General features: G+C 47.8%; 1 protein-coding gene across 7 annotated transcripts in view; it reads right to left on the bottom strand.

Moving 5' to 3' along the window:
- The window catches only part of OGDH (oxoglutarate dehydrogenase), a 76,934-nt gene that overhangs the window by 23,805 nt on the left and 38,606 nt on the right, over positions 1-14,523 (bottom strand). For all 7 annotated transcript variants that reach the window (XM_082662167.1, XM_082662168.1, XM_082662162.1 and 4 more), the window contains 5 exons: positions 8,404-8,519; positions 5,113-5,267; positions 4,827-4,973; positions 4,210-4,300; positions 3,654-3,833 (listed from right to left, as the gene is read on the bottom strand). In XM_082662167.1, the coding sequence (XP_082518293.1) occupies positions 3,654-3,833; positions 4,210-4,300; positions 4,827-4,973; positions 5,113-5,267; positions 8,404-8,519 (689 nt within the window). The remainder of the gene's footprint in view (positions 1-3,653; positions 3,834-4,209; positions 4,301-4,826; positions 4,974-5,112; positions 5,268-8,403; positions 8,520-14,523) is intronic.

The following is a 14,523-nucleotide window of genomic DNA, read 5'->3' as shown; positions in this document are numbered from 1 at the left end:
GGACAGGTAGCTGTCTGTTTCTCCCTTTTTTTTTTTTTTTTTTTTGGTCACGCTGCGCAGCATGTGGGATCCTAGTTCCTCAATCAGGAATCGAACCTGCACCCCCTGCAGTGGAAGTGCAGAGTCTTAACCACTGGACCGCCAGGAAGTCTGTGTTTCTCCCTTTAAACTTGCCATTTCTCCTCGGTAACGAGAACAGTGAGGAGAACTTCTAGATCTTGCTCCTTACCACACCTCCACCCACCCAGCAGCCTGAGCGGCACCCCGGGATGCTGCCAGGTGTCACTCCTGCCTTCACGCGCTGGCATTCCATAAAAGCTTTCCCTTCTCGACTTTTATTTATTTGTATTAATATGTGCTCCCGGATTCCTGTTTTATTCAACTGGCTGTAACTGACCAGTATCTGTAGTTATTTGGATGCTCACACTGCCCCATACTTGGCGTGGGGGTCCCGTGCCATCTGGACAGGCCCCATGGCTCGTGGGGGCCTCCGTGCTTTCTGGCACAACAGAGATTTCAGCCCCCTGCTGCACTGTTCCTGCCCAGCCCTGGAATCAGACACTTCTCTAAGGAGCCTGGTTCCTTCAGTGGAGGACGGCACTGAAGACTAGTATTTGTGTGCTCATCACCACTAGAAACATCACACTTCTAGGCTCTTCCAGCACAGAGCCAAAAACCAGAAGCACAGGTTCACGCACACAGAGATTTCTAAATCTGTACACTGCACAACTGTGATGCCTCCAATTCCAACCCTTTTTCTGGGCCTTCCTCCTTCCGCGTTTATAAACATCTCCTACCCCGTGAGACACTGTTCCCACTGTCTGCAGCACATTACCTGTTTGCTTGGTACAGCCCCACGGCCCTGCCACCCCTGCTCCTTGACGCCCTTTTGCTGTGTTTACTCAGCTCCTGTCACCTCCCTGGTCCGCAGCGCCAGGAAGAGAAGGTCCACGTGCTCTTCAGGGACAAAAATCTAGATTTTTTTTTTTAGCAGAACCCCATGTGTCCTGCCCTGAGGGACACAGGGACACTGTCTGGGACGGGTGGAAGTGGACACAAGTGTCGGGTCTGCGCAGGGACCTCCTCAGAGGATTGCAGCCTTGCCAGGGCCCAAACGACCGGGGGACACGGTGCCTCTTGCTGCTCGCCAGGACGCGCGTTTCTCTGCAGAGCCTTCTCTGTACAACCTCGGCCTTCTGCCGTCGGGCACCTCAGGGTCAGCCTCCCCTCTCCTCACGCTGTTTCTCTTGATCTTCTGGAGAAGCTGTATTGTGCCCCTTGCTAGGCTGCACTCGGTCCCTTGTGTTCCTCAGCACAGCGCTGCTTGCTAAAATCACACACCCTGGCGGCCCGATCTGGACCCAGGTAGGAGCGGGCCTCCATCCGTGGCAGGCCACCCGCGGCGCTAGGGAGCTGCTTTCCCACATGAATGGCCCAAGGGCCACATCAGCCCTGAGCCAAGCTGGGTCAGGCTCAGTCTTGCACCAGGTTATAGAACAACCTTGGCCACATTTATAGAAATTACATAGTTTTTTTCTGAAACACTGAAGGTTATGTAACAAACACTCCAGCTCCCTGGATTCTGGGTTTAACAGAAATCAGATAATTGCCTAAGGGTTTGGGAAGGGTAGCCAGGAGAGCAGGTGTGAAGGACTGGTGGGGTCTGGACCCGCCCGCTGAGCACGGGCAAGGGTGGGCTCAGATAGAGGGGCGGGGGCAGGGGCCTGGAGGGATGGGCCGTCCACGCCAGGCAGGGCACTCCCATGGACAGGGCACTCCCTCAGACAAGTGCCTGGTGACCACACAGGGCTAATCAGCCTCTCCTGGCCTCACAGGATGGATTGCTGTGATCATCTGAAGCATGTTAGACACCCTCCACCACTTCTCCCTAGTTCTTTCATTCCTTTTCAGGATGTCTCCAGCATTCTAAGCAAGCGATGCTGGAGTGGCTTTTCGTCTGTAATTTATGAACGTGGATGTCACAAAGTTTTCTGCAATCCTGTTCCCTTCCCTGGCCCCAAATGCCTGGGCAAGGGTCCCAGCCACAGACAGCGGAAATGCTGGAGGCACTGGTCACTGATGCTGGTTTCCTCCCTATCCGTCCCCGGCCAGTGTCACTGGTGGTCTCGGGGGCTGCACAGGAAGCCACTTTCTACCCTCTTGGAGTTTCTGAGGCACCATCCAGGCCCCCAAGCTCAGCAAAGTAACTCTCATGTCCCGACACCCTCCCCGTGGGCCACACTCTTTGTGGTGCAGGAACCACTTCCTGTTCCCAATGCCACCTCTAGTCGGGATCCCGTTACCCTCTAACTGTCCAAACACAGTACGAGTAGACTCACAGTGTTTTAAATTATAGAACCTAGTAGACTAATGCTTGGTTCCACCTCTAAAAAGTCTGACCCCTCTCCAGGGCATCCCTGGGCCGGGCTGCCCTGCCCAGCTCCTCCCTGCTCTGCCCACAGCACAACCCCACCTCCATCCTTGTCCTTCTTTCATCTCCAGAGAATGTCCTTTTCTTCCCATCTACCTAAATCCTGCTGTTTCTTTAATTAAATATGACAACTACCTACTCTATCGATGAGAGGATTTGACTGCCTTTCATTCCACTTCCTTCCACACCCATATACCTCTTCTGAAGTTCTTTACCAGTGAACCTGCAGCTTTACATCACGTTGTGTATGTTCTGTTAGCTTCCTCACATATGACCCTATTTCTAGGAAGAACAAGAGATGCTTGAGAGTAGGGTGGTGATGCTGACTTTGAACATGCCCCAGAAGGCACACGCAGACATTACAAAAACTTGATTTTTCTTATTGCTTGGCTTTGAGGTTATCATTAAGTAATAAGAACTGTACAATTTGTTACAGACAGACTTCTACTTTGAGGTTAAACAAGGACAAACAGTTAAAATCCACTGAGGATTTCTATACTTAAGTAGGCTGTCCAACCAACATTAAACATTCAGCGTCACACACCTGGAAAATGCCGGTACCAGGGCCCCCCGGAACTCGAGCTGTTCTCCATCTCTAAACGGTGCCACCCTGCTACAAACTCGAACACCTCTCCTCCCATCTGTCAGTATTTTTTTTTTTTTTTTTTGCGGTACGCGGGCCTCTCACTGCCGTGGCCTCTCCCGTTGCGGAGCACAGGCTCCGGACGCGCAGGCTCAGCGGCCACGGCTCACAGGCCCAGCCGCTCCGCGGCATGTGCGATCTTCCCGGACCGGGGCACGAACCTGCGTCCCCTGCATCGGCAGGCGGACTCTCAACCACCGCGCCACCAGGGAAGCCCCCCATCTGTCCGTTTTACAGTTCCTCCTTTAGGCTCACCCACATCTTTTCCTTAAGACTCTCTCCTCCTGTTCAGTGACAAAGGCTCTTTGTCCGCCATGATACTGTACAAGACTAGCTTCTCCACAGGTGTGGTGACAATGAAAGCAATCTACTCCCCACCTAGCTCTGGTGGTCACAACTTGGAAGGAAGCATTAACTGTAACGGATTAATTTATTAATACTATGGCTACTCTTTCAAGATCCATTCAGAATATTTTGTTAAATTCCAGAAACATGAGGTCTGGGACGTGCCTGAGGCTGTGAGCCGGTCCTGGACCATGTGGCCTCAGGGCTGCCCCTGGCCAGTCCCCGTGGCCTTACCTTCTTTCCCTCGGTGTCCCCGCAGTAAAACTGCTCAGCTTTGGTCTTGCCCATCACCACGGGATCGGCAGCCTCCAGGTGGGAAGGGTTCGCCACCAGCGACAGGGTGATGTTCCTGTCGGTCACACGGTTGATCCGCCGGTGATACATGCCCAGGTGGTACTTCACGTCTCCAGAACCCTGAAGGTACAAACAGTCAGTCTTCATCCTGGGCGTGGAGATGCTTACTCTTCACGACAGCCCTGTCCTGTGTTACTTCTCCTCCCAGAACCCCCATTCCTGGAAGGATGGAAAGCCTTTCCCCAGAACGGCTCTACCTAGGGCACAGGGAGAAGGTCCCTCAACCAGAGGCGCACATCCCAAACCCCAGCGGGGAGGACTGCGGGGGCTGCCAAGCCTCTGATCTCTTTTTTCTCCAGGAGGTCGGCCACCGGCCACCTCCTTTGTGAGTGGTATGGAGGATCCCAGGCCCAGGTGCTTCCGGAGAAACAAGTGGAACCAGGGTCTGGTGTGGGTCGGAGCTATGCTAGTTTCTAAAAGAAATCAGGTGTCTCACCTCATCAGCTGCCTCCAGCTTTGAGTCGAACTGACAGAAAATCTGCTCCAGCTCCTTCCTGATGACGTTTGCAAGCACGTTCAGCCGCCCTCTGGTACACAGAGGAGCGAGCAGGGCCTGAGCTGTGTTCCAGGCAGCAGGCAATGCTGTTCTAGCCCCTTCCTCCCCCGATGGACAGGCAGTGCCTCGGTTTGCAGCCCGAGAGGAGCTGAGAGCAGAGCTGATGTGGGACACTCAGCCTCTGCTTGCCCGGCACCCAGGGCCACGACGAGGTGGGAGGAAGAAAGGTAGAAAACGGAGAAACACTGCCGGCCTGCGGCGAACGCTCCACCCTCAGCCTCCGCTGCCGCCTCAAGCTGAGGTCTCCGCTCCACGTCACCGAGCAGCCTTCCCTCTAGGTTAACCTCCCTCAGTAGTGATCCCGACAAGGGCATGAGGCCAAGATGCCTGCCTAAAACCACTACGGCCTTGAGTGTGACAGTGGCTACTGAGGGAGGGGGATGCTGTGGCGATGGCTGTCCCAGGACAGGGGTGCAAGTGCGTTCCAGGCGAGCCAGCCTCCTTGCTTGCCTAGTGCCCCACCCCGTGCTCTGGATGCATGAAGGGCAGCCAGGTACCTGTGCGGCATCCCCATGATCACGTAGTCCACTCCGTTCTCACTTGACTTGTCAATGATGGTCTTGAGGGCAGGAATCAGCACCTCGCAGCCTTCGAGACCAAAGCGCTTCTCAGATGACCATTTCCGCTGCAGGAACTCCTCAAACCTGGACAGGAACCAAGCCACTCTGAAGAGCCAAGTCACCAGGGCCAACCTTGCTCTCGTGGGGCTGTGGCCACACTCCAAACCCACCCACCCCTGTCAACAAGCTGTGCCACACTGACGGGACCAGTGCAGCCCCGTACCTGGTAGAGCGCACTAGCCGGGCCAGCAAGGTCCGCTTCTCCTCGTTGGTGAACTGCATGATCCCAGGCGTCTCGAATTTCTGCCGGATCCACTGGCACTGCTCCAGGTCATTGATGAACATGAACTCCACCCCAATGTGCTGGCAGTACGCCATCTGTTTTTCACGCACACACACACAATCAAGGGGATGTCCCCCCAGGTGTGCTGACTGCCCACTCAGCCAGAAGGCTGGCAGGAACAGGTGGCCTCCCTTTCAAATGCAACAGAGCCAGCTGTGATCTGGGGCACCAAGTTTGGGCCCACAACCTCCTCTCACTCCGAACCTGGCCATGAAATACTTCCTCCACAGAGTACAGAGCCCAATAGGCAGGGAGGGGACAGTGAGAACCACTAAGCCGAGACGTGCTCCCCTCATGGCGGGAGGACAGCAGCACCAGCCCAGGGACGGGGAAGCTCCTGGGGAAGACAGGTTCTCTGACCTCAAGGTCAGACTGTGCCCACCACCCTGAGAAAGAAAGGCCCTGTGCTGCCAGTGGATATCACAGCTCAGTGGCCACTTAAGTTAGCAGGCTTTTATTTATTTATTTTTAAAATTTATTTATTTATTTATTTATGGCTGCGTTGGGTCTTCATTGCTGTGTGCGGGCTTTCTCTAGTTGCGGCAAGCTGGGGCTACTCTTCGTTGCAGTGTGCGGGCTTCTCGTTGTGGTGGCTTCTCTTGTTGCGGAGCACGGGCTCTAGGCACGCGGGCTCCAGTAGTTGCGGCACGCAGGCTTCAGTAGTTGCGGCACGCGGGCTCAGTAGTTGTGGCTCATGGGCTCTAGAGCGCAGGCTCAGTAGTTGTGGTGCACAGGCTTAGCTGCTCCACGGCATGTGGGATCTTCCCGGACCAGGGCTAAAACCCATGTACCCTGCATTGGCAGGAGGATTCTTAACCACTGCTTTTAGGAATTTAAAAAGCAATGCCCTGGTGTGACAATAATTTTTTAAAATTAATTAATATATATATATTGGCCATGCTGCACATCTTGTGGGATCTCAGTTCCCTGACCAGGGATCAAACCCGGGCCACGGTAGTGATACCGCTGAATCCTAACCACTAGGCCACCAGGGAACTCCCGACAATAAGTTTTAGAGCCCACAAATGCCTTTCAACGTCTTCGCAGCAGTCATGCTGACCAAGCACTTAGAGGGCCGGGTTCTGCTTGGTGGTTCTGTCTGTGACCCCCTTTGGTTTTCACAACAGACATGGAAACTGGCTGGCACAGTGCAGGGTGAGGATGCGCCTGGGATCCCAGTGGTGGGTCCAGATGTGACACCAGAGCAGGGGTGGGCACCTCTGCATGTTAATTCTATGATAATGAAACAAAGGGACATTTGCTTGAACTCAAAATAATGGCCAACCACAACGCGCTCGCTATCATCCTAGCCAAGAGGAGGAAAATCTTGCCTAGGGACAAAAAGAGGAAATGGAGCTGGGAAAGACCTTGGTGTTTAAGGTGTTTTCATTAACTCCAAAACTATATTTCCCTGAGGACACCTCATGTGATAAACTGGGAACTTTTAAACTGGATGCACAAGAAGCCCAGGGATGGGGGGTGCTGGCCTGCCTTCCCTGACTTCAGAGCCAGCGCGAGTCACCACTTCCACCGGAGCTGTACAGTGACAGTGCCCTGATCTACTGAGTCGCAGAAGAAAGTGTATTTCTACACAAACACATTTGAGAAAACATGGCCCAGCCACAGCGTCTGTTAACATGAACCTTGAACCTTCCTCCATCAGCTTAAAAAAGGGTGCATCTTCCCTGGGACCCAAGTCTGAGTTGTAAGCCTAGCAGAGAGGAGAGGAAGGGGTGGGGAGAGAGGGGAGGGGAAGGGGAGAGGGGAAGAGAATGAAGGAAGGGAAAGGGGGAGAGGAGGGGGAGGGAGGAAGTGGGGAGGGAAGAGGCGGGGAGGGGGAGGGGGCTCCCTCCTTTACCCATGGAGGCAGGAGAACACGCCCGTGCTCCTTATGCCTGATGGGCAGTATGTCCATTACTGAACAATTAAAGGCTCAAAGGAAATTATCAGGTCAAAAACAGTATGTCTCCATTATTATCAGCATGAATTTAGCTATTAACTTGGACACATAGTTACTGGGCCCCTGGATCATATTTTGTTTCTCCTGTTCTTGGCTCAATCCCCAGGAGAAAAGAGCAGGGAGTTTTAGGTGCCGATTCTTAGCTTCTCTCTCTCTAGTGAGACGTTAGGAAGCCAAGAAATTGCACTCGCTCTAAATATTCAAAGAGCTGCAAGTTGATTATTATGTCATAGGACCAAGAACATACTTAAGCTCTGTCAGCTCACACAGCCGCCCAGTGCACGCACATGTCACGTGTAAACATACCTAACCCACCATCATCGGGTGAGTGTACACAAATATCTGTAAACAACGAGAAGGGGTATTCCGAACTGGGACAAGTCAGAATGGTAGGCTCTCTTGGAAGAGCCCTGGACGTGGGGCCCTCTGGGGACAGGGGGTGCTATGGCTGGGACCCCTGGAGTCCAGGTCCAAGTGTCCACAACAGCCCAACTCCTGGGTTCTGGCACTGGATGAAATGAGAGCCGTGCATGGCTCTCTGCCCCTTTCAAATGCTGGATCAGTACAACCTGGGGCTCGAGCAGTCGCTTGTAAACACAGCTGCGTATCCCTATCTCTGGGAGATTTGTAAAAATGCACATTTCCAGGCTCCAAAACCAGAGCTGACTCAGTTGGTCATAGGTGGGCCAGGAATCTCCCCAGGCGTTCCTATTCAAGTTGGCTTGGGAATGACACCCTTTATTTACCTAATGCTTTAGGACACTTTTTTTTTTTTTTTCTGGTACGTGGGCCTCTCACTGTTGTGGCCTTTCCCATTGCGGAGCACAGGCTCCGGACTCGCAGGCCCAGTGGCCATGGCTCACGGGCCCAGCCGCTCCGTGGCATGTGGGATCCTCCCGGACCGGGGCACGAACCCGTGTCCCCTGCATCGGCAGGCGGACTCCCAACCACTGCGCCACCAGGGAAGCCCAGGACACATTTTTTAAAGTCGGAAGCAAAGTCTACATTTTGTTATGGTTGATTGTAAAAATAAAAAAACATGGAATTTCATCAACAAAATAGCAAAAAACAGAACAAAACAATTCCCCTTCCCTTACATTAAAAAAATATATAGGATCAAGAGAAAAACAACCTAGTCTGGAGGCCTCCTGCCAACACAAGTTTTTAGCAAGTCCACTGGAGTTTTCTGGAAACGACTTGTGTTTTCTTACCTCCAGGCGCCGGATGATCTCCCGCAGCGGAAGGGCCGACTCCTGTCCGCCGATGAACGTGGTGGTGGGCAGGTGGAAGACCTTGTCCAGGTCAGACTCGTCCAGGCCGTAGAACCCTACGGGGGTGAGGAGAGATGGGCACAGCCATACGGGGGCCACAGTTTAGGAAAAGGGGGAGGGACTCCCCAGGGGAGAGAAAAAAGAAGAACAAAATCATAAAAACCTCTGTTACGTATGAAAATAAATACTATATTACAGCCAGAAACACAAAGTTTAGCAACAAACAGAAGCTGAGTATATTACTGGCATCACAGGTAAAGGAGAATAAATTCATATGATGCATATATTAGTCCAGTGCACCAATTATTCATAATTTAGAGAAAAATGTATTTCAAGGCCCCACAGACACAAAGCGATTTAGGTTTGAAAAGGCACTGGGTAAGTCAATCAGAAAGCAAATGAAAAACAGTTAAGGAGAGAATTCAAGTAGAAAATGAGGAACTGGACTAGACTAGGTCATATATGTCTTAATGGTGATGGCATTTGTATGTGGTGAGTGGAAGCTAGGAGACTGAGAAGTGAGGGACAGTCACCAAGAAGCCCAGTGGCCTGCGGGAGAGCTGCCAGGCAGCAGGGCAGAGGCTTCCACAGCCACCTCTGATGAAGGACGGCGCCATCTCCTGGAAGACCTCCAACTGCACATAAAGACCCATCCTCCAGACAGCGCTCGTAAGTCACAGATCTGATTATCGCTCTCCCCAGTCCAAACCGACACGTATTTACTGACTAATTGCTAAGGAACCGACTATCACTGACTCATCACCGCTATTTGCTGAGCACCACGTGCAAGGTGCCTCCTCATCTGAAAGCATATTTCAAACTGACAAACACGTGATGGAGCGGAGGGGCTCTTTCCAGGGCATTATGCGCTTGTTTCATGTTGCAATAATTATCAAAGGGGAAGAGACTTGGAGGAAAACTGCCCAGTGACACTATAGGTTAGGCTCCCACCCACAAGACACTGGCTGGAGTGAGGCAAGGTGCAGTTCACAATCCCAGACGCCAGGATGAAATGTGAAACGAGCACCCACAGTCTCTAACACCTGACTGTGCAAGATCAGACAGTCTCCCATTTCCTGGCCTAATTAAGTGTAAATAAGACAGAGGGCCCAGTAAGGGACCCAAGCAGTCGCTTGCAAACACAGCTGTGTATCCAAATCTCTAGGGAATTTGGGAGACTTGTAAAAATGCACATTTCCAGGCTCCAATGCCAGGACTTGACTCAATTGGTCATGGATGGGCCATGAACATCCCTGGATGATCCTATTCAAGCTGGCTTGGGAACCACAGCTTTTATTTATCTAATGCTCTAGGACACTTTTTTTTTTTAACTTTTAAAAGCAAATTCTATGTTTTTCAACCTTTTTTTGTTTTATTAAAACAAAAGCAACCTGGCTTTTTTTCACCTTGGGGTGGTGGTGGTGATGGTAGAGTGGCTTGGTTAAGCTATGCACCCGTTTCCTGCTGTTATTCTATCAAGAATGAGGATGGGCCATCACGTGGGCCTGATAAAGCATGGCTCTGGCCCTTCACAGCCCAGCTCTCAGTGTTTATGGAGGAAAACCAGAGTTATTTGGGGGACACTTTTCCTAGCTCATGGGAACACTCAGCAGTGGGGGCTAAGGGAACCGGGGTATCCAAAGAGTGCACACTCTGTTGGGAACAGTTTGAACATTTTGATTGTGGAGTTAACCAACGACCTGTGTGTCCCAGAGGAGAACGTGGGCTTGTCGTGACCTTTCAGCATGAAGAGCCCTTGGCCTCACCACATGTGTGATTCTTCATTTCCATCACCGTGAACTGATCATTCTTGGGCTCTACTACTGAACTTCAAAACTGCTGGCCTTGCTTCTGAGTTCTTCAGTCATTTGACAACTTAAATCTACAGACGTCTGGGAAGGTAGTATAGACATATGCCTACCTATTCCCCCACCAAGTGCAACTAAAAACCCCAGATATCATATATAAAACAAATGTAAGATGACGCCAAAGGGTGGAGAAAAAAGCCAATCAGCCAAGGAGGTCCCTAGGTTTCCTTTTGGGCTCCCATATCCCAGACTTGGAGCAAAGAATGTGGAAACTTCTACAGGTGTAGACAGAAAAAGCCCCAACAAAAGCTGCTCTCTTTAAAGGACCAGGAGAAAGGCAGCCTCGCAGGACAGAAAACTTTTAGACTGTAACTGCTCTGTTCCACCCAAACATACGGAACACACTGCAGCCCCATCAACACCCTTGTCAGGCTGCAGTGCACTCTGACCTCTGACCCCACCCAAAGGTTTCAAAGAAGGCCCAAGAGGAAGCCCAAACTTTCATTCCCTCTGGGAGGTAATGCACTAGCCCACTCCCCCACCCTAATGTCAACAGAGACTTTGGGGCCCAGAATGTCCATCTCCACCGGGGAGTAACTAGGTGGGCCCCTCCCTACTGCAGTGTTCAGAGGAGCCTTGCTATAACAAAGATTTCAACAAGATCCCATCTCATAATACCCAAAACGTCCTGGTTTCAATATTAAAAAAAAAAGAAAAATCACTTATAACAAGAACCAGGAATATGTCAGATTGAACGAGAAAAGATAATCAATAGACACTAAGATGTTAGAATTATCTAAGATTCTCAAGAAGCCATTATCAAATGATTTCAGTGAGCAATTAAAACATGAGAGAGACATGAAAAAAAAAATTAAGTCTCAGCAAACACACAGAAAGTCTCTGCAAAAAATTAAGATACAAAGAAGCACAAAATGGGAAATTTTGAAACTGCAAAATATAATAACCCAAATTAAAACTTAATAAACGGGCTCAATGGCATTATCAGAGGACAGAGGATCAGTGAACTTAAAGGGAGAACAACAGAAATCAACCAACCTGAAGAATACAGAGAAACAGATTGGGGGGAAAAAAACGGAAGAAAGTCCTAGGGACGTGTGATGCTGTAACAAAAGATTTCACGGTTGTGTTGATGAATCCCAGAAGGAGAAGAGAAAGCGGGAGGCTCAAAACTTCCCAAATATGGCAGAAGACTTACTCCACAGACTCAAGAAACTCAGGGAACTCACAAAATAAAGCCAAAGAAATCCATGTCAAAATATGTTACAGTTAAACTTCTGAATTTAAAGACAAAAAATCTTGAAAGCAGCCAGAATATAGTGACACTTTGCCTAGAGGGCAAAACAACTCAAATAACAGTGGATTTCTCAACAGAGGACAAAACAACAGAGGACAAAATAATAGAGGATTTCTCAACAGAAGCCATGGAGACCAGAAGGAAGTAGCACCACACTTACCAAGAGCTGAAAGAAAAGAACTGTTTCCCCAGAATCCTATATAGAGTGATAATATCCTATAGGAATGAAGGAGAAATCAAAACATTTTCAGATGAAGAGAACGAAGAGAATCTGTCATCCTAAATGAATGGCTAAAAGAAGTTGTAAACAGAAAGGAAATGATACCAGAAGGAATCAGACAGGAGGAAGGAAGAAAGAACATGGAACTAAAAAATACAGGTAAATAAAAGACTTTCCTTCTCCTCGTGGGTCTTCTAAATTATGTTTGATGATTGAAGCAAAATTTGTAATATTATCTGATGCAGTTCTAAACATATGTAGAGGAAATGTTTAAGATAACTATATATTTTACATGGAGAGAAGGAAGGGATGTAAAGGGAGGTAAGTACACTTCACTTGAACTGGTAAAATGATGACACCATTAGATTGTGATAAGTTATGTAGTGATATAACACCTAAACAGCCACTAAAAAGGCTAAAAACCACTAAAAACACAAAGAGAGATGATCAAAAAGACTATATATAAATAAAAGTGGAATTTTAAAGTATAGGTTTAAAAACCTAGAGGAAGTCAGGAAAAAGAAAGCAGAGAAATGAATAGGGTCAAACAAAATGAAGGATAAAATGGTAGACTTAAGCCCTAACATATCAATAGTTACATTAAATATAAATGGTTTAAATATACTACTTAAATGACAGAGATTGACGGAGTGGATTAAAAAAACAGGACTCAACTATATGCTTGACTTCAAATACAGTGATTTAGGCAGACTGAAAGTAAAAGGATGGAAGAAGATATGTCATGTAAAACATGTCCAACAAAAGCAGGAGTAGCTATATTATCATCAGATAAAGTATATATTAGAGCAAAGAAAATTACTAGAGACAGAGAGGGACACTGTATGATAAAAAGATCAATCCACCCAGAAGACATAGCAATTCTAAATGTGCGTGCACCAAACAACAGAGATGCAAAATATGTGGAAAAAAAAAACACCAAAACTGAGGACTGAAAAGAAAAACAGACAAACCCACAGTTCGTCTGGAGGCTTCAAAGCCCTTCACTCAATAATCAACTAAAAAAGTAGATAGAAAGTTGCCAAAGATATAGAAAGACTCTATAACTGACAGGATCTAATGGACATTTATAGAACACTTCACCAAACAACAGCAGAGTATGCATTCTTTCCAAATGTCCATGGAACAAATGCCAATTCAGACAATATAGTGGGCCATAAAAACACCTCAACAAATTTAGCAGAACTGAGGGACTTCCCCGGTGGTCCAGTGGTTAAGCATCTGCCTTCCAATTCAGGGGATGTGGGTTCGATCTCTGGTCGCGGAACTAGGATCCCACATGCCATGGGGCAACTAAGCCTGTGCGTCGCAACTAGAGAGAAGCCAGTGCGATGCAACTGGAGAAGCCCACGTGCTGTAACAAAAGATCCCGCGTGCTGCGACTAAGGCTCGACGAAGCCAAAAACAAAAAAATTTAGCAGACCTGGAATTATATGGAGTACATTCTCCAACAACAATGGAATCAAACTAGAAATCAATAAGAGAAATATAAAAGGAAAATCTCCAAATTCTTGGAAACTAAACAACACCCTCTAAATAATCCATGAGTCAAAGAAGAAATATTAAGGGGTATCAGAAAATACACTGAACTGAATGGAAACGAAAATACAGTATGTCAAAGTTTGTAGGACAGCTAAAGCAGTTCTGACAGGGAAATTTATAGCAGTAAATGCAAACATTAGAGAAGAGGAAAAGGCTCTAATCAGTAATCTATAAGATCTTACCACAAGAACCTAGAAAAAGAAGGAAAAAAAAAATACAAAGAAAGCAGAAGTAAGGAAATAAAGATAAGAACAGAAATCAATGAAATTGAAAACAGCAGAACAGAAAAATCAATGAAACAGCTGGTTCTTTGGAAAGATCAGTAACATTGACAAACTTCTAAAAGGACTAACAGAAAAAAAGAAAACACAAATTACCAGTATCAGGAATAAAAGGGGATATCAATACAGACCCTGCAGATATCAAAAAGATACTAAGGGAATACTATGAACAACATACACTTGACAACTCAGATGTAAACAAACCATTCCTAGAACAACACAAACTGCTGTTACCCACCCACTATGAAAGAGATAATCTGAATAGCTCTAACTTTTAAAGAAATCAAATTCATAAATAAAAAGCTTCTGAAAAAGAAATCCAAACCCATATGGTTTTGCTGGGGAATTCTACTGGATGTTTAAAGAAGAATTAACACCAACTCTACACAGTCTCTTTCAGGAATTGGAGTAGGAAGAAAACTTCTCAGCTTATTTTACAAAGCTAGAATTACCCTGATACCAAGAGCAGACAAAGACAGGAAAAAAAAATTACAGACCAATATTCCCTACGAATACAGATACAAATACATATATATATAGATGCAGCAATATGCACAAAGAATTATATACCATGACCAATTGAGGTTTATTCCAGCAGTACATGTAAGTTGGGTTCAGTACTTGAAAATCAATCGATGTAATCCACCATTGATCAGGAACAAAGCAAGGATGTTCATTCTTATGCCTCTTAGTCAACATGGTACTGGAAGGTCCAACCAGGGCAATTGGGCAAGAAAAGGAAATAAAAGGCAAACAGATTGGAAACGAAGAAATAATTGTTCCTATTTTCAAGTGAGATGACTGTCTACCCCCAAAATTCTAAAGAATCTACTAAAAAAAAAAAAGTCCTAGAATAAGTGAGCTCAGCAAGGTCAC

This window comes from Grampus griseus, assembly GCF_964374135.1.
Source record: "Grampus griseus genome assembly, chromosome: 9".
NCBI classification, from domain to species: domain Eukaryota; kingdom Metazoa; phylum Chordata; class Mammalia; order Artiodactyla; family Delphinidae; genus Grampus; species Grampus griseus.
This window is presented reverse-complemented; position numbering and strand designations above follow the sequence as displayed.